Source organism: Haplochromis burtoni, unplaced genomic scaffold (genome assembly GCF_018398535.1).
Source record: "Haplochromis burtoni strain Fernald_Lab_line unplaced genomic scaffold, NCSU_Asbu1 Contig_13, whole genome shotgun sequence".
Classification (NCBI taxonomy): Eukaryota; Metazoa; Chordata; class Actinopteri; order Cichliformes; family Cichlidae; genus Haplochromis; species Haplochromis burtoni.
The window spans coordinates 3,044,048-3,060,999 of NW_024582374.1; the positions used below are offsets into that span (position 1 = coordinate 3,044,048).

The following is a 16,952-nucleotide window of genomic DNA, read 5'->3' on the forward strand; positions in this document are numbered from 1 at the left end:
CAGTAAGTGGGTTGAGTTTTAGCAGCTGGGTTTGAAAAACAACTTTACATAAGACAAGAAAGACTCATCCATAACAGGGGTAGTAATAATTATAACCTAATCAGAGCATAAATAAGGCGTTGAACGACGTTAAATAACATGAAGGCGATTATGATTTGGGGCCAGAAATGTTTCAGCTACATAAATCGCTGGGAGGAAAACAGCAGATCGCAGCATTGCATGCTAGCAAAAGCAGTGATAACCTTGATGTTTTGACGCTATTTCCCCACACATGATAACAAACAGCAGTCAGAGAACACCGCACACTGACACAGCATCACTGAGCTCATAAAGCTGTACCTAACGCTGGGCAGCGTTAGCTTGGCACTAAAGCTAATCACTTAGCCTGCTAGCCAGCTAGCACTAGCCCGTGCTAAAGCAGCTCTTATGCAGGCGCTGATAAACGAGCTGCTGTGAGCTGACACCGAACCGAGCGACACGCAGCGGGTCACGGAGCTCAGTAACACAGACAGGAACATGTCAGTTTTCAGCAACAACGCTGTGAATTACCTGCGGTTTCTTCTCAATCTGCTCTCGTCCCCTCAACTGCTCTGCTGCATTAACGAGACCTTCATTATGGGCTTGATTGACGGATCGCGAACTAGTGCACGAGACATGGAAACAAATTACGTAGTTTTAACTGCCTGCTTCAATGCGATGCATGTGTATCACCACAGCGTACCCACGGGCGGGGTTTATTGCGCAAGAGGCGGCAATGTTGATTCCACTGATTCCAGTGCGGCCGCCCTGCGCGCGCAGAGCGGTGTTATAAAATTAACGCTACTTTCAGACTTGAGGCGGGACATAGGAGAGGCTGGGCTGACCTGGGGTGAAGCTGAGATGTCCGTTGGGTGTCGCTGTGGCTCAAAGAAACGGGAAGTAAACAGAGCAGCAGTAATGGCCTCTGACTCAGGACTACCGGCAGTTTCTTCTCAAAATCTGGGAATAACAATAGCTATAATATCAAGTTTCATTAATGGGTCGACATTTGTGCTGCAGAAAAAAGGGATACTACGTTCCCGCCACAGAGGTAAAGCACAGAAACAGTAAACGTGGCTGTTTGTGGATTAATAGAGACTGACTGAAGTTTTGAATGTTCTCCAACAGGAAGGTCGTACCTCACAGATGTGGTGTGGTGGAGTGGGACACTGTGTAGTGAGTATCATTTACAGACTTGGTGTGTTATTTAGAAAATTATATGTCTCACACACCTGTCTGTGAATCTCTGCAGTGATTACGGGTCAGGTTGGTAATTTCCTGGCATACAATGTGGCCCCTGCGGTGGTAGTTACTCCTCTGGGAGCCCTGGGAGTGCTGTTTGGGTGAGTTCAGTTGCTCGTCATTTGGTTGTTTGTTTCTTAAGTATTCAGCTCCACGTGGAATCTTTTTGGGCTAAACTAAAAACATCATACAGAAGTTTTAATCAACTCCTCATGGGCATGAATATCATGGTCATTTTGAGCTATATATGTACAACATACGTCTTTAATGTCTTTATAGGTCCAACCATAAATCTATATAACCCCACTAATATTTTGTTTAATTCTATATAGTACCAAATCAACCACTCTTCTTGCTATATTTGGTAGAATTAATTTAAGCTGCTTTATTTCCTGGCACTGACCCCGCTTTTAAGTGTTATCCACTAATTTTCATTTAGGATTGTGGTTCCAAAAGCATTTCCAAAGCATTATGTTATCCTGCTTTAGTAATTCCAAGAGCAGTTTTAAGTATTAATGTGTGTTTGAAGCATTAACTTTTAACAATCGAATTGGGGTTAAGCTGAAGAATTTGGAGGTAGTCGGTCTTCATCATTAGTCAATCCACTTTTTGCAATCTACCAGTACCGTCGAAGCAAAGCAGCCTGAGAGCATGATACTACCACCACCATGCTTAACAGATCGTGTAGTGTTTTTAGGTTTGAAGGACTCACCTTTACTCCAAACATACCTTTTGTCATTTGTTAAAATAGATAAAAATGTTCTCGTCTGACCTTTTCTCCAGGAAACATTTGACTTGTCCACCTGGGCATTTGCAATTTTAAATCAAGCTGTTGGAGGTTTTGATTTTGGAGCAGGGGTTTCTTTCTTGGTGGTTCCCTCTCAGTTCATGGCGATGTAAAATTTGCTTCACTGTGTACAGCGATGCTGGTGTTACAACAGGTTCCAGCTTATGGCATGCTTGAGCCTTGATGGTTCCTTGGTTGTTCCCCAAAAATACTTACCAATTTCCTCTCATCCAAGGGAGACAGTTTTGGTCTTCGTTCAGACTTTAGCAAAGTGGTGATATATCTGAGTAACTTGTATTTATCTACGGTTGTTTGAATTGATAATTCTGCAGTTGCTTAGAAATGGATTCAAGAGACCTTTTCAACTTGCGTAAAACTACAATTTTTATTCTTAGATCTTCACTGAGTTCCTTGGATTTGTTCTGAGTATTGGTCAGTCTATTGAGTGTTGTCAAACAAATCCTTTTTAATGCTGGCAAACAGCAACAACCAAAGTCAATCATGACCACTAACAAGAAGTTAACAGTCCTTGGCCTTGTCAACTTCGTAAAACCTGCAGCATCACTTATTAAAAAAATTAAAGTGAGTGTGTATGTTTATTTGTGTTTGTATCTATATTTTTGACTCTGTCTGGATTACAGAAAATCCAAAATAAATTCAAACTTGTGCACCCAACTCTTCTTTTTTTGAAGTCGTTACAGATTTATGTTCAAAGAAATAATTACAAGTCAACGATCAGAGCTTAATCTGCCCCTGCTGATGAGAAGCTAGATACACCATTTCATTTACCCATTAACGCTTAAATGTAAGTTAGATTTGGCTTTTAAAATTGAAAAAGTGAAGAGGATGGGGCCTAGTAGTGAGCTATGCGGAACACTTCCTGTGACTCACCACAAAACCAGACCAGATGTTCACACTTACAGCATCGTATATTGGCACACATTTATTTCAGTAAAAACAAATCAAAAACTGTCACGGGTCACTGAGCAGATAAACAAAAAAACTGACACCACACAGTGTCAGATCTCCACCCAGGCAGTGGGACATAAAGACAGCACTATCAGTTCCCTGCAGCCAAATAATGTTTGTTTGTTTTTTGAGCATCACATGATCTTGCTGTGTGGCGTTTATATCGTGTCTTATGTTCCTTTTCTTTTGCTGTTTTGTTTGTATACACTGAGTAACACGTTTAAATCCCCTGCTTTCCAGTGGACAACAAAGTTTTCTGATTCTGAAATGGTTTTTAAGGTATAACAGTGAGCATCCTTATTTCTTTTTGTCCACTGATTGATTATTTATTTGAGACTTGGGAAAACGGTTATTAAAAGACAAATCTCGATTTCTGACAGCAGAATGTTTGTGTTACTTTAACCTGAGAGGATTAAACTTCTCGCCCTGTTGAATCAGTTGTTTCTGTTGCACTTGAAGACATAAATCCTTATATCCCTATCACTGCCACACCTCTCATCTGACAGGTATGTTACTTGAAGTTGTAAATCTTCTACTTTAGGTAACATGCCTGAAGTTGAAGATCAACTGTAAAAAGCTGATAATTTTTTTGTTATTTTAAAAATAAAATCATGTCTGTCAGTCAACGCCAGCATCTGTAAATCATATAACTTAATGAAACTGGATCACCGGTTGTAGGTGTGTAAAACTGTCGGGACACAGCCAATAAATCTCAGCCACTCCTTTCAGTAAAGGTCCTCTTTATTTGCTGATGGGAGTCAACAGTATGATTAATATTTACAGCCTTTAAACTGTTGGTAGTATTAGTGAATGGTTTAAATGATACTGCTGCATCATTTAAACCAGGGGTGGGTGAACTCCAGGCCTCAAGGGCTGGTGTCCTGCAGGTTTTAGATGCGTCCTTCATCCAACACAGTTGATCTAAATGGCTTAATTACCTCCTCAACATGTCTTGAAGTTTTCCAGAGGCCTGGTAATGAACTACAGTAATCATTTGATTCAGTTGTACTGACCCAGGGTGAGATCTAAAACCTGCAGGACACCAGCCCTTGAGGCCTGGAGTTCCCCACCCCTGATTTAAGCTCTACAAGAGATGAAACTGTTTAAACACTTTAATTTCTTGAACTTTTGACAGTGTGTGTTTGGGTGCTGCAGGGCTGTGTTGGCCTCCTGGATCTTGAAAGAGCATTTAAGCATCCTGGGGAAGCTCGGCTGTGTTTTATGCTGCTGCGGCTCTGTGGTGCTCATCATTCACGCCCCGACAGCAGAGGCAACTTCAAGGCTCGAGTTGGAGGAGAGGCTCCTCGACCCAGGTAACGCAGAGGGGCTCTTTATTTGCTGTTTCCTTCACACTGATTATGCACTTAATCAGTCATTCTGTTTTACACCAACATTATATATGTATATGTGTATATACATTTCCTCATCTGACTGATCTGTTGTGTCCAAAAACTTTTCAGTAGGCCATTAAATACCAACATACACTTTACTTTGCAGACAGTAAAAAGGACTATAGTTAGTGTGTAATACAACTTCTCTACACCTGCTCCTAAAATAACTCTTCATTTCTCTTGTTGTCCTGCAGTGTTTGTCACGTACGCCCTTGTGGTGGTCCTGCTGCTGGTCATTCTCATCGTGTGGGTCGCTCCAGCTCATGGCACATCTAACATCATGGTGTACGTTGCCATATGTTCCTTGCTGGGAAGCTTCACAGTGCCGAGCAGCAAAGGCCTCGGCTTGGCGGTTCCGGACGCATTCGGCGAGGGCCCGTCAAGCAGCAGGGCTCGGGCGCTCTTCCTGGGCTTGCTGGGCACGCTGGCTGTCAGTATCCTCACACAGTTCTTCTTCATCAACAAGGCGCTGGAGTGTTTCAGCTCCAACATATTTGAAGCGATTTACTATGTGACGTTCACGTCCACCGTGATTTTAGCTTCCGGTCTTCTCTTTAAGGAGTGGACCGCGCTGACTATAACAGACAGCCTCGCCATACTGTGTGCTTTAACCACGGTGTGCGTCGGTGTTGTTTTACTGCACATTTCCCAGGAGGCGCTGATTACGTGGAAGAAAAAAGAGGAAAAGTCAGACTGATTCAGATGCCTTTTAATCCTTTACATCGTGTCTGCGCCAAAGTTGAGTTCCTGAGACTTTTTCCTACCTCCAGTTTGAATGACCAAAACAACATAAGATATATAGTTAGTTTATTTGATCTTAAATATGTTTGAAGTAACACTAGATATGATGTTAACCCTTTCATCTCGTTAACCCTCAATCAGGCGAATTATCTTATGACACCTTTTATTTTAAAGAAGATTATATTTTTAATGTTTCTCTCTGTGTTTCTAATGCCTTTATCTACGACTGAGTGAACTTTAACAAACTCTAAATCATCTGGTTTGGGGATGTGGAGTTCAAAGATTTTGTGCAGAAACATTAAAAATCAGGGACCCTCTTTCTCTTCTCCATGTGTTGTCCACTGTAAAATATCACAGTTTAATGAAAAGAAGCAGAAACCAGTGGTCCAAATCCCGTTTTTGTTTCTTTTGTTTTTTAAAATGGAAAAAAAAGAAAAGAAAAGTTGGAGGACGTGTAGACTGATAGAACATTTTCTTGCTTGAAAAACTCTAAAGAGCACTGGAGTCATAAATGAGGCATTTCATTACAAGCTTAAATGTGGTCTGAGGACCGACAGTTAATTTGTCACTGTTGTGTAAATAACTTTCTTCCTTTCCTCCAGAGTCTTGCCCATCAGGCTTTTACAGGCTGTCTCAGTTCTTAGAATCACCTCCGTGAGTTCAGGCCGCCTGTAAATTATTGAAGGTAACTCCATAAGCTGCCTCTTCAGCTGTGTGGAGGACGACTGAGTATTCTGTGCAAAGGAGAATTTTGTAACACATTCCTTCTCTTCTGTGGCCACTCGCTGTTTACATGAATACATTAAAACTTGAATAAATTAATTAATGTTCTACTTTCATGCCTGGTTATTTATATGAGTCATTCCTCCTGAGATTACTAATGCACAGACTCAGAGCAAACATACCAGCATGTGAACATCATCAGAAGCTCTTCACGGAAGAACAAACACACAAGCGGACGTAAGATGTGCCTCCATCAGTGTCAAACCCTTAATTTATATCCATTTTAAATGCAACTGACTATAACTCATAATCCTTTAAAAGGGAGATTGATTAATACTTTTAAATCACACAAGATAAGCTAAATTCTACTGAAATAGCTTGCAGATTAGCTTTTCATTGTCTTCTGTTATTTAGAGGGAAGGAGGCTCCAGTCCAAATATCTCACATGATGTACCAGTCAAAAGTTTGGACACACCTGAGGAGCTTGGATGTTCCTCTGGGACAATTTGAAAACTGTGAGGCACACAATGAATCTCTCTGACTATCACACCAGTGAACACAAAGTCTGGGTGTTAAATTCTTCATAAATGTGAAGGTTTTTTTGAAAATATTGATTGATACTGATACTGATCAGTCTTTAAAGGGGCATTTATGGTTTAGTTCTGCTCTCACTGGACTATCACTGATTTATTTTTTAAAAATTCATATATTTATAGGAAAGTAAGCGAGGACTAAAATACACTGATTTGGTAGAAGGCACAATTTCCTGGTTCCTGGTGTAGAAAGCTCAGCTTATTGGAGGTCACTGAAGACGTCAGCAGATGTTTCCTGGCTGTGACTTTATTGTTATCACAAACTATTAAGAGTAGATCATGAAAAATGATAAACATGACGAGCACATCCACACTTATGACTGTCTTCTAATCTTCCCTTTTAACTTAAACGGGCCAATAAACTTGTTTACTTTGATTATAATGTCTGAATACAATTGAATGAATATTACATTCATGCTTGAGTTTGTAAGCTGTGCTATAATGCAGCTCAAACATGAAATTTTGAAAATCTGTCTCATAATCTGAAGATTTCAGGAGACGGTCTGAATAGTTTGCATAGACGATCAACTGAGTTGGATATTATTTTAGTTAGTCAAACATAACAAATATAAACTACATATTTGAATAAATGAATAAGTTCCTTCCGTCTTTTTAAACTGTAGTGACACTTTCTCATTTACTGTTAACTAGAGACTGACCCAGCATGGTCAATTATGACTCCGCGCATATTTATGGTTCCCTGTTCTGCAGTGAACCATGGTGATCAGATTTCCTGCTGTAGAGACCTCAGATCTGAGTCTTTTTGCACAAACTCTTTGAAATTTTCCACATTTCCAAACCAGATTTTTGAAACTGAAGCAGCCAAATAACAAAGGATAAAAAGCACCCTGAGTATGAGGACTTTAGTGCAATCACATTATTCAGTTTATCTCAAGTTTGGTGCTCAAATCAGACCAGCATACTGTCTATCTATAATTCACTCAAACATCGAGTTAAAAAAAACTGTTTAAAAATGTTTAAAATGAAAAATTATATGATTTTGTTCACATTTTTATACCCAAATTCAAGCCAGCACAATAGACTCCTCGGAGAAGTCAGAAATTATCTGAGCATAGGATTTAACCACTAAAACTAATTTTTCTGATCAGGAATGCAAGCAAATAACTGGAATTTGGCATCCTTACAAATGTTTTATTAGGTGTTGTAAAAGAACACATTTTAAAATTAATGAAGAAAAAAAATATTTTTAGTGTTACAATATTATTATTAAACAGCCTGCGTATACTGGTGGATTACTTATTAGAAAAACATAAAAATGATTTTGGTAACTACCAATACTGTTCATTTATGCCAGCTGTGGCATAAACCTTACCCAGGCTGGTGGTTTAATGAACATTGTTAAGCACCGAACTGCAAGTTTTTATGTCTTTATTTCAAAGACAAACATTTGCATGCTTTTTAAAACCGCTTAATTAATTAATAACATTAAAACATCTATAATGTCTGCCACAGATAAGCATATATAGGTATGAGAAACAAATACAGGCCATTCAGGTTTCAAAGGATGACATTTAAAATACATTGTTTTGGAAAATTACACCAAAATGTTTTGAAGTGAGACCTGTCTGATTAGAAACCAGATTTGCAATAAAATGTATTATTTAGGAAGTATAATTTGTTATTTTTTATTTGGGATTTTTATTTCATTTTGACTTTTTATTTTTAAATTCAGTTTGGTTTCAGTTATTTTCCAGAGTGCTTATTTATTTATTTACTTATATTGCTTCAATTTAGTTTTTAATTGCTTGAAAATCTTTTGTTTTAGTCTTTCTAATTATGATTGTATGAAGCAATGACTGTTTTCTACAGTCATTGGTATGAAGGGATTAGAGAGGCATGCCCTTTTGAAAGCAGCTGACTGACAGTCTCAAAAACATTACCCTCAATACCAAGTGTAATAAAACTGTGATAAAACGAATAAATGCTAAATCATAAGGATATCTATATTATTATTTTATTTTTAGTGCGTTTGAAATTTATCTATCTATACATATATATAGATATTGTATTTAGTTTTAGCAGTTTAGTTTTACTTAACTATCATAACCTTAGTAACCACTGATTTTCCTTTTAATGATAAAGCGCTGCCAGGTTTCCCTGGTAGACCTGATGATGGAGATGGAGTTTCCAGTACGCCTGCGGTTCCGGGTCCAGGTGGTTCCGATGTTGCGTCCCGCCTGCGGTGCTGGGTCCCGCCGGCGGAGGGCACACCGCTCCGGCCGCGTGTCCTGTGCGAGGCGGAAGGAGCGGCGCGCAGTGCGGCAGCAGCGTCTGGAGGCTCGGCGTGTGCGCGCTGGTTGAACGCGGAGGGAGCAGTAGGTGATGCGCAGCCACGGAGCCGGAAAGCAGACTGTTCATCAGCGAGAACCTTCTTGTGTGTGTGGAGCTGAGCAGCCCGCGGTGAGCAGGTAATAATCCGAGCTCTGTGCTCGTTAAAGGCGGCGCAAAGAGACTCTCAGTGGCTTCATTCACTCTGCGTTAGCCAACCAGTCAGCCAGCTAGCCTCCGCGCTAATGAAGCTAATGCGGCTAGCGGCGTATAGCAGCATTTACACGCTTTCTTTATTTCTGCCGGTGAGTTAAAGCACAGATTAGTGTCCACACAGGGAAGACTCAGTTAAACACCAAAGCAGCCCGTAAAAAAAGAGACCGCCTGAGACTAACTCGACATTAAGCCTCACCTATCGCGGCCAGGTGAGCCTCCCTTTCGTATCACTTCCTGAATTCTTGAGTACTGGAGATGGGTGATTTACATAGCAGGTGACTTAGTTGCACAATGCTTTTGAATGTATGACAGTACAACACCCAGAAACCCTTCAGGTTTTACCGAGAGTCACTCGGATGTGCGTGAATGGGAGCAGACTGTAGGTAGGAAGGACAGCAGGTAGATGGATTCCTCCAACTCCTCAGGTGATGCTTTTCCAGGGTGTAGAGTGGACTGTGGTCACGGTAGGTTCCTGCTGGAGTGCTGACGTTAAACACTGGTCTTTATGAGTCTCTCACTCCAGCCTGTGGTCTGTTCTTCTGCTGTCAGGTGTTTGGGTCGGACAGAACTGCACCTTACCGGGTCAGCACCTGCGCTGTCAGCTGGTAAATGTGACAGACCGCATCAACACATCCAGCCTCACTATGGCTCAAGACAGGGGCAAATATGACTTCTACATTGGCTTGGCGCTGGCCGTCAGCTCCAGCATCTTCATCGGAGGCAGTTTTATCCTGAAGAAGAAAGGACTTCTGAGGTTGGCGAGGAAGGGGTCCACACGGGCAGGTAGGGGTGCTTTTTTCTGAGCATCGATGCAGGTTACCCCAAACCTTGAGGGGACCCACACTTCAGTCTTCTTTTTCTGTTTGTTTGCTTGTCTGTTCCCCCCTCACAGGCACTCCCTGTGAGGGGTGTTTCCACACATGCTTATCCATTGTGACATTTCAGGCTTGTCAGGTTCTCCTCACCTGTGCAGGGTGTGTTTAAGTGTGTGTCTGCATGTTGTTTGTGTGCATGAGTCATGAACACTCTTAAATCCTAGCAATCATTAACTCCAGCGCTCTGCTCGACCTTCAGTTCACGTCCATCGCCTGACCTGCAGTCAAAGCGAGGAGTTGCATAATTCAGGTTTTTCTTACATGCAAGTGACATTGAAATGAGGAATCACGTGGAAATGAAAACATTTCTTTTGCTTTTCAGGGCAGGGAGGTCATGCGTATCTGAAAGAGTGGCTGTGGTGGGCAGGTTTACTATCAAGTAAGTGATAACGCTGTGGCTCAAAATGAAATGAGATCATTCAGATGCAGGTGTAGCAGACATTCTCCAGAGTTGGTGCATAACATATTTGCATATGTTGAGGTCACATGTGGTTTCAGGAGCTGGTATTTGTCTTTGTGGATGCACCACCTGGGCTCATGCTGATTGCTGATGCTGTTTGAAGGAGACCTGCTGCTGTTGTTATTTTGACACATTCAGGACTTCTTTTGCGTCTCCTTCACTTTTGTTATCGTTACAGAAAAGCTCAGAATTGGTCTTTGGCAGATTGAGCTGAAGAAAACCTGCCCAGATTTATTCTTTCTTACTTATTTAATTCCATTCTCTTGAATTACAATTCAAATTCAAGGAAGAACACAGTTTTTTTTTAATATTAGATATTTAAGTTCTCCGAGGACTGATTAACCATGTTAAGTAATCACGATCTCAGTCTTACACTTGATTTTAAAGCAAACCTTGTTTTTTTTCGCTCTCTTGTCATCCTTTACCAGTGGTGGATGTTCATATTAAACATGTCCAAAGTTTCTAATGATGAGCTCAGTGTATTTACAATAATCCTTCAAAGCTCAGACTGCTCCAAACACTCAGTTTATCACAGATTTGTTTCCTACTCTGGGATCAGAAAGTATCCTTAAAGGGGCTGAAACGGCTTATTTCAGGCAGTCGATGAAGTCTGACTACACAAGTGAGATAAATTAGGATTTTTTTGAACTGTGAATCATGCAGGGCTACTCTAGGAAAGTCCAAAAATAAAAACAAGGACCTGGGAATGAACGAAAGTGTTTGGTAATAACAAATGAGCTAAATGTAATCTCATTGTTGAATCAGATGGTATATTGGTGCATGTATTTCATTATTACAGATGTAATAATCCAGCTTCATCTCGCTAGCTTTAAGATATTTTGTCACTGTCCCATTGTCAAACCTTTCTTTCTCTAGTACCTCTGTTGCGAAATGCCCTAAACCTCAGATAGTATTACAGTGTTTGCATGTCTCTGTCACAGGACAGTTCTACTTTCCTTCATGTGTGGAAATAACTGTCTGTTAACCTTTTGCAGTGGGGGCTGGGGAAGCGGCCAACTTCGCCGCGTACGCCTTTGCTCCTGCAACGCTAGTCACACCGCTGGGAGCCCTGAGCGTGCTCGTCAGGTACTGATGAGTGCATGTGTCTCATCCACCTCAATGTTTTGATTGTGTAAGTGTGTGTGACCTGAAATGAATTTTTTTTTTTTTTTTTTTTTGTCGCAGCGCCGTGCTGTCGTCATACTTCCTGACGGAACGGTTAAACCTGCACGGGAAGCTTGGCTGTCTGCTCAGTATCCTGGGCTCCACCACCATGGTCATTCACGCGCCGAAGGAAGAGGAGATCAGCAGCCTTGAGGAGATGGCGGCCAAGCTGGTTGACCCAGGTACAGAAAAAAATTCTTCTCTGTAGATCGTGTCTACAGATATTTCCTCCAAATATTCATCTTTGCTTCACAAAACATGATCATGCCTTACATGCAAAAGGTCTCAGGTTCGATTCCTGAAGGCAGCACAAACCCAGCTTCAGGGGATCACAAGCCACTATACTCCCAACACCGGTCCTGGGCGCTAACAGAGATCTGCAGATTTTCACTGATCAATACAATGTACACAAAAAACCCCCCAAAAAAACCGCAAGTTGATCTTTCAGGAAACTTGTTATCCTATTTTGCATCGTTCTTCTGTTTCACTGAGGAAACCGGCTCCAGGCAATCAGGTGGAAGAAATGTTCAGTTTCTTTGTTTACCAGCAGCAGGTTTCAGTGAACCACACCCTCTGAACAACTAAAGCGTGTATTTTCACTTTTGTGAAAGCGCATTCAGCAGATGCTACAGTGGGGCAAAAAAGTATTTAGTCAGCCACCGATTGTGCAAGTTCCCCCACCTAAAATGATGACAGAGGTCAGTAATTTGCACCAGAGGTACACTTCAACTGTGAGAGACAGAATGTGAAAAAAAAATCCATGAATCCACATGGTAGGATTTGTAAAGAATTTATTCGTAAATCAGGGTGGAAAATAAGTATTTGGTCAATAACAAAAATACAACTCAATACTTTGTAACATAACCTTTGTTGGCAATAACAGAGGTCAAACGTTTACTATAGGTCTTTACCAGGTTTGCACACACAGTAGCTGGTATTTTGGCCCATTCCTCCATGCAGATCTTCTCGAGAGCAGTGATGTTTTGGGGCTGTCGCCGAGCAACACGGACTTTCAACTCCCGCCACAGATTTTCTATGGGGTTGAGGTCTGGAGACTGGCTAGGCCACTCCAGGACTTTCAAATGCTTCTTACGGAGCCACTCCTTTGTTGCCCGGGCGGTGTGTTTTGGATCATTGTCATGTTGGAAGACCCAGCCTCGTTTCATCTTCAAAGTTCTCACTGATGGAAGGAGGTTTTGGCTCAAAATCTCACGATACATGGCCCCATTCATTCTGTCCTTAACACGGATCAGTCGTCCTGTCCCCTTGGCAGAAAAACAGCCCCATAGCATGATGTTTCCACCCCCATGCTTCACAGTAGGTATGGTGTTCTTGGGATGCAACTCAGTATTCTTCTTCCTCCAAACACGACGAGTTGAGTTTATACCAAAAAGTTCTACTTTGGTTTCATCTGACCACATGACATTCTCCCAATCCTCTGCTGTATCATCCATGTGCTCTCTGGCAAACTTCAGACGGGCCTGGACATGCACTGGCTTCAGCAGCGGAACACGTCTGGCACTGCGGGATTTGATTCCCTGCCGTTGTAGTGTGTTACTGATGGTGACCTTTGTTACTTTGGTCCCAGCTCTCTGCAGGTCATTCACCAGGTCCCCCCGTGTGGTTCTGGGATCTTTGCTCACCGTTCTCATGATCATTTTGACCCCACGGGATGAGATCTTGCGTGGAGCCCCAGATCGAGGGAGATTATCAGTGGTCTTGTATGTCTTCCATTTTCTGATGATTGCTCCCACAGTTGATTTTTTCACACCAAGCTGCTTGCCTATTGTAGATTCACTCTTCCCAGTCTGGTGCAGGTCTACAATACTTTTCCTGGTGTCCTTCGAAAGCTCTTTGGTCTTGGCCATGGCGGAGTTTGGAGTCTGACTGTTTGAGGCTGTGGACAGGTGTCTTTTATACAGATGATGAGTTCAAACAGGTGCCATTCATACAGGTAACGAGTGGGGGACAGAAAAGCTTCTTACAGAAGACGTTACAGGTCTGTGAGAGCCAGAGATTTTCCTTGTTTGAGGTGACCAAATACTTATTTTCCACCCTAATTTACGAATAAATTCTTTACAAATCCTACCATGTGGATTCATGGATTTTTTTTTCACATTCTGTCTCTCACAGTTGAAGTGTACCTCTGGTGCAAATTACTGACCTCTGTCATCATTTTAAGTGGGGGAACTTGCACAATCGGTGGCTGACTAAATACTTTTTTGCCCCCACTGTATATTTGGAATATTTTCATTTCCATCAGACAGGAAATGGAAGCTGGAATTTACCTGCGATAACTCAGGAATTGTTTGAGTCACTTTCTGTTGTTGTAACACAAAGTTCACATCTGAAGCAAAAAAGTATTTAGTATCCACTGTTAGTTTCATTGTTAGCATTACTCTTTCTGATTATTTGAATGTGGAGAATATTTGGTCAGGAGCAAGATCCAATCTTTATAATACAAATCTAACACTTCCTGACTTAAGAGTCATGTGAGAATAACAGGTCATGGAAAAACTTAAATAACTGAAACAATAATGTAATCTCTTTATTTCAGCTGGTTAAGATGTTTCTTTCTGCGAGTACTTTTAGTTATCTAACTACTCTCATATGAACAAATGTGTTAATATGCAAAATATGAGGGAAATAAATCTGTTTCTATGGTTTTGAAAAGCTAAACTTGTGTCATTCTGCTTCAGTTGATTTGTTTTAGCTCAAAGACTATGTGAAAAAAACCTCACAAAACAGACTCCTGCTCTCTGGAAGTAAAAAAAAAAAAAGATTTGTGTGTCACACGTTAAAGTTGGAAGGGCTACATTAATTTTAACTGTTAAAAGTTTTTGTATGTTCTCCCTGTGTGTGCATGGGTTCTCTCTGGGTACTCGGTGGGGTTGGGTTAATGATTCTAAATTGCCCATATGTGTGAATGTGAGTGTAAATTGTTGTCTCTCCATTAGTCCAGTGACAGAGTGGCAACCTGGCCTAGGTGTACACATTATGGCAGCTGGGATCAGCCCCCTGCAACCCGGAATTAGAAAAGGTTGGATTTATTGAAGTGAAGGATGCTGAGAATAGTGATGGTTTGCAGATGCTTATTTTCTTGAAATGCTCCCCGTCCCACCTCTTCTCCTTTTCTTTCTCAGGGTTCCTTGTCTTTGCCACCCTCGTCATCATCGTTGCACTCATCTTCATATTTGTTGTGGGTCCCCGCCACGGCCAGACCAACATCCTAGTCTACATCACCATCTGCTCGGTAATCGGAGCACTCTCTGTGTCCTGTGTGAAAGGACTGGGCATCGCCATCAAGGAAGCGATCGCCGGGACGAGCGTGGTGAAAAACCCGCTGGCGTGGATCCTGCTCCTGGGTCTAGTGGGCTGTGTGAGCACGCAGATCAACTACCTGAACAAAGCTCTGGACATTTTCAACACCTCCCTGGTAACGCCAATCTACTACGTGTTCTTCACCACGTCCGTGCTCACCTGCTCTGCCATCCTCTTCAAAGAGTGGGAGCACATGGGAGCGGACGATGTCATCGGTACACTCAGTGGCTTCCTCACAATCATCGTGGGCATCTTCCTGCTCCACGCCTTTAAAGACGTTAGCGTGAGCCTGGCCACGCTCGCGGTGTCCATGCGGAAGGAAGAACGGGCGTTTCCCACAGCCAACGGCATAGCATCTCACACCGCCTACGAACTGCTGGACGAGAAGTCGGTCGGCGACATGGAGGAGCGAGACACGGCTTCGCATTTCGATAGCGTCTCCAGAAGGAATGGCACGATGACGTCCTTGCTGGATCACTAAGGACCTCCCTATTCCAGAAGACTCGGCCGCGGCTCTGATGTAGACGTGGAGCGCGAGAATGAGACAATCAGCGATCCGGGGCGTGAACAGACCAGTGGATTGTAGTTAATGTTTTAATTTGCCTTACTTTTCTTGGAATATGGCTCATATTCATCTCTAGTTAAACTTAATTTCATTCCTGTGTAGCGCTGTAAATAAGTTTTATAAAAAGGTTTTATGGACATGCACCTTCATGCACTGACTTCCTTTCTATGAATCAGATGAAGTTTTAATATATATATATATAAATATATACTTTATGAAGTCCTGCTGACAATGACTACATTTGATAGGACGTTCTATGATTTGAGTTGTCGTCATACTTGAAGGTAACGGCAGTTAATGTTGGGAGTTCTGAACTTTTTCTTTGCAGTTTTTACATTAAAAGCTTGACACAAACCAACATTTGTTACATATTTATTGAATTAAATGATTAAAACATAAGGCACAGTGAATAAATGCTGAACATGAGCATGAGCTCTGTTACTTCAGTTCCACTTAAAATGTTTAGCATGCAAGTTGAACAGTGTAGAAAATATAAATTTACCATCACCCACACTTAAAATAGATTAATGCTCACCCTCAAACACCCGCCACCGCAAACCCTTAAATACGTCAGATAAAAACTACTTCCTCTCTCTGATCTACTTCTGTCTGCAAGTATAAAACAAAGAATATCCAAAAAGGGGAAATATTCTTTTCTGATAAGGCACAAATGAATACAAAAAAGAAAAAGTGGCCCAACTTCTGACACATGATGGTCCTCAGACCTAAAGGGCGATATTCGTGGTGATGCGGACAGTGTTTGAAACTTCACGCTGGTCCACAGTGTCGACGGCCGCCTCAGCTGCTGGCGAGCGACTGGTGTATCGGAGGCTGGAAGCATCGGACGTGCTCGACCGGCATGTTCTCGCCGTCGCCAGACTTCATGTACTTGTTCAGGATGGCGAAGATCTCGTTGTTGAGGACTTGGAATCTACGGATTCTGTCCACCATCTTCTTTAGAGGCTGAAAGGGAGACAAACACGGGAATGAGCTCAGAACAGGTCCCACTTAATCACGTTGCTGCTTTTATGTCAGATCCTATTTCACTGGTGAACGTTTATTTTAAACGTGGCCACAGTTTCTAATAGCACATAAAGCCAACAGCTCAGACTGTGCTAAACGCTCAGTGTTACACAGTTTTTCCAACTCTCCATTCTGAGGTCACAGAGAGAGCAGGGTGTATTTATAGTAGGTCAGCCCTGAAGTTGACAACACAATAATTCCCAAAATTATTTTTCTTAACCCCCCCTATGGGCTTTTGGATCATCACAGGAAATAACAGTTTGTGATACGTTTTAGCCAGATAACTTTTCTCTGCAGTTTCTCAAGAGCATTTGCATCAGTTGCATAAAACCCCCCCCCAAAAAACTGAACTTCAGACATAAACATTGCAGTCGTGGTGGCCATCAATGCCTCTGAGCTTGTGCATTTGGTGGGTTGGAGTTTGCCTGACATCTTCTGCAGTCTCATTTAGTGGCTTGTTGTAGAACATGAGGATGTTCTGAATGAGCAACTTCAGGAAAAAATGCCAACTCTTTCTTGGGCTTTAGGATTTATTTCTGTGGAACTACAGAAAAGCCCCGCTGACCTGCTGTTTA

The 16,952-nt window shown here is 41.9% G+C and overlaps 4 protein-coding genes across 9 annotated transcripts in view; 2 read left to right on the top strand and 2 right to left on the bottom strand.

Annotated features, from left to right (window-relative positions):
- Window positions 1-716, bottom strand: part of herc2 (HECT and RLD domain containing E3 ubiquitin protein ligase 2) — a 52,775-nt gene extending 52,059 nt beyond the window's left edge. For 2 of the 4 annotated variants that reach the window (XM_042216704.1, XM_042216701.1), the window contains exon 1: window positions 550-716. The gene's annotated coding sequence lies outside the window, so the exon portion shown is untranslated. The remainder of the gene's footprint in view (window positions 1-549) is intronic. The other 2 variants (XM_014332824.2, XM_005919694.3) reach the window with 1 other exon arrangement.
- A 79-nt stretch (window positions 717-795) lies between these two features.
- On the top strand, window positions 796-5,956 carry nipa1 (NIPA magnesium transporter 1). Its single transcript, XM_005919696.3, has 5 exons — window positions 796-1,069; window positions 1,147-1,194; window positions 1,271-1,361; window positions 4,172-4,329; window positions 4,602-5,956. The coding sequence occupies exons 1-5, from the start codon at window positions 880-882 to the stop codon at window positions 5,102-5,104; spliced, it is 990 nt and encodes a 329-aa protein (XP_005919758.2). The 5' UTR covers window positions 796-879; the 3' UTR covers window positions 5,105-5,956.
- A 2,751-nt stretch (window positions 5,957-8,707) lies between these two features.
- On the top strand, window positions 8,708-16,707 carry nipa2 (NIPA magnesium transporter 2). Of its 2 annotated transcripts, none has more exons than XM_005919682.3 (6): window positions 8,708-8,893; window positions 9,519-9,752; window positions 10,167-10,223; window positions 11,300-11,390; window positions 11,490-11,650; window positions 14,612-16,707. In XM_005919682.3, exons 2-6 carry the CDS (start codon window positions 9,614-9,616, stop codon window positions 15,268-15,270), a joined length of 1,107 nt encoding a protein of 368 aa, XP_005919744.1. In that variant the 5' UTR covers window positions 8,708-8,893; window positions 9,519-9,613; the 3' UTR covers window positions 15,271-16,707. The 2 variants fall into 2 exon arrangements, with proteins under 2 accessions (XP_005919744.1, XP_005919743.1); XM_005919681.3 differs by lacking the exon at window positions 8,708-8,893 and adding an exon at window positions 8,900-9,433.
- The window catches only part of cyfip1 (cytoplasmic FMR1 interacting protein 1), a 37,151-nt gene continuing 35,908 nt past the window's right edge, over window positions 15,710-16,952 (bottom strand). For both annotated transcript variants that reach the window (XM_005919689.3, XM_005919688.3), the window contains exon 31: window positions 15,710-16,317. In XM_005919689.3, the coding sequence (XP_005919751.1) occupies window positions 16,153-16,317 (165 nt within the window). In that variant the 3' untranslated portion in view covers window positions 15,710-16,152. The remainder of the gene's footprint in view (window positions 16,318-16,952) is intronic.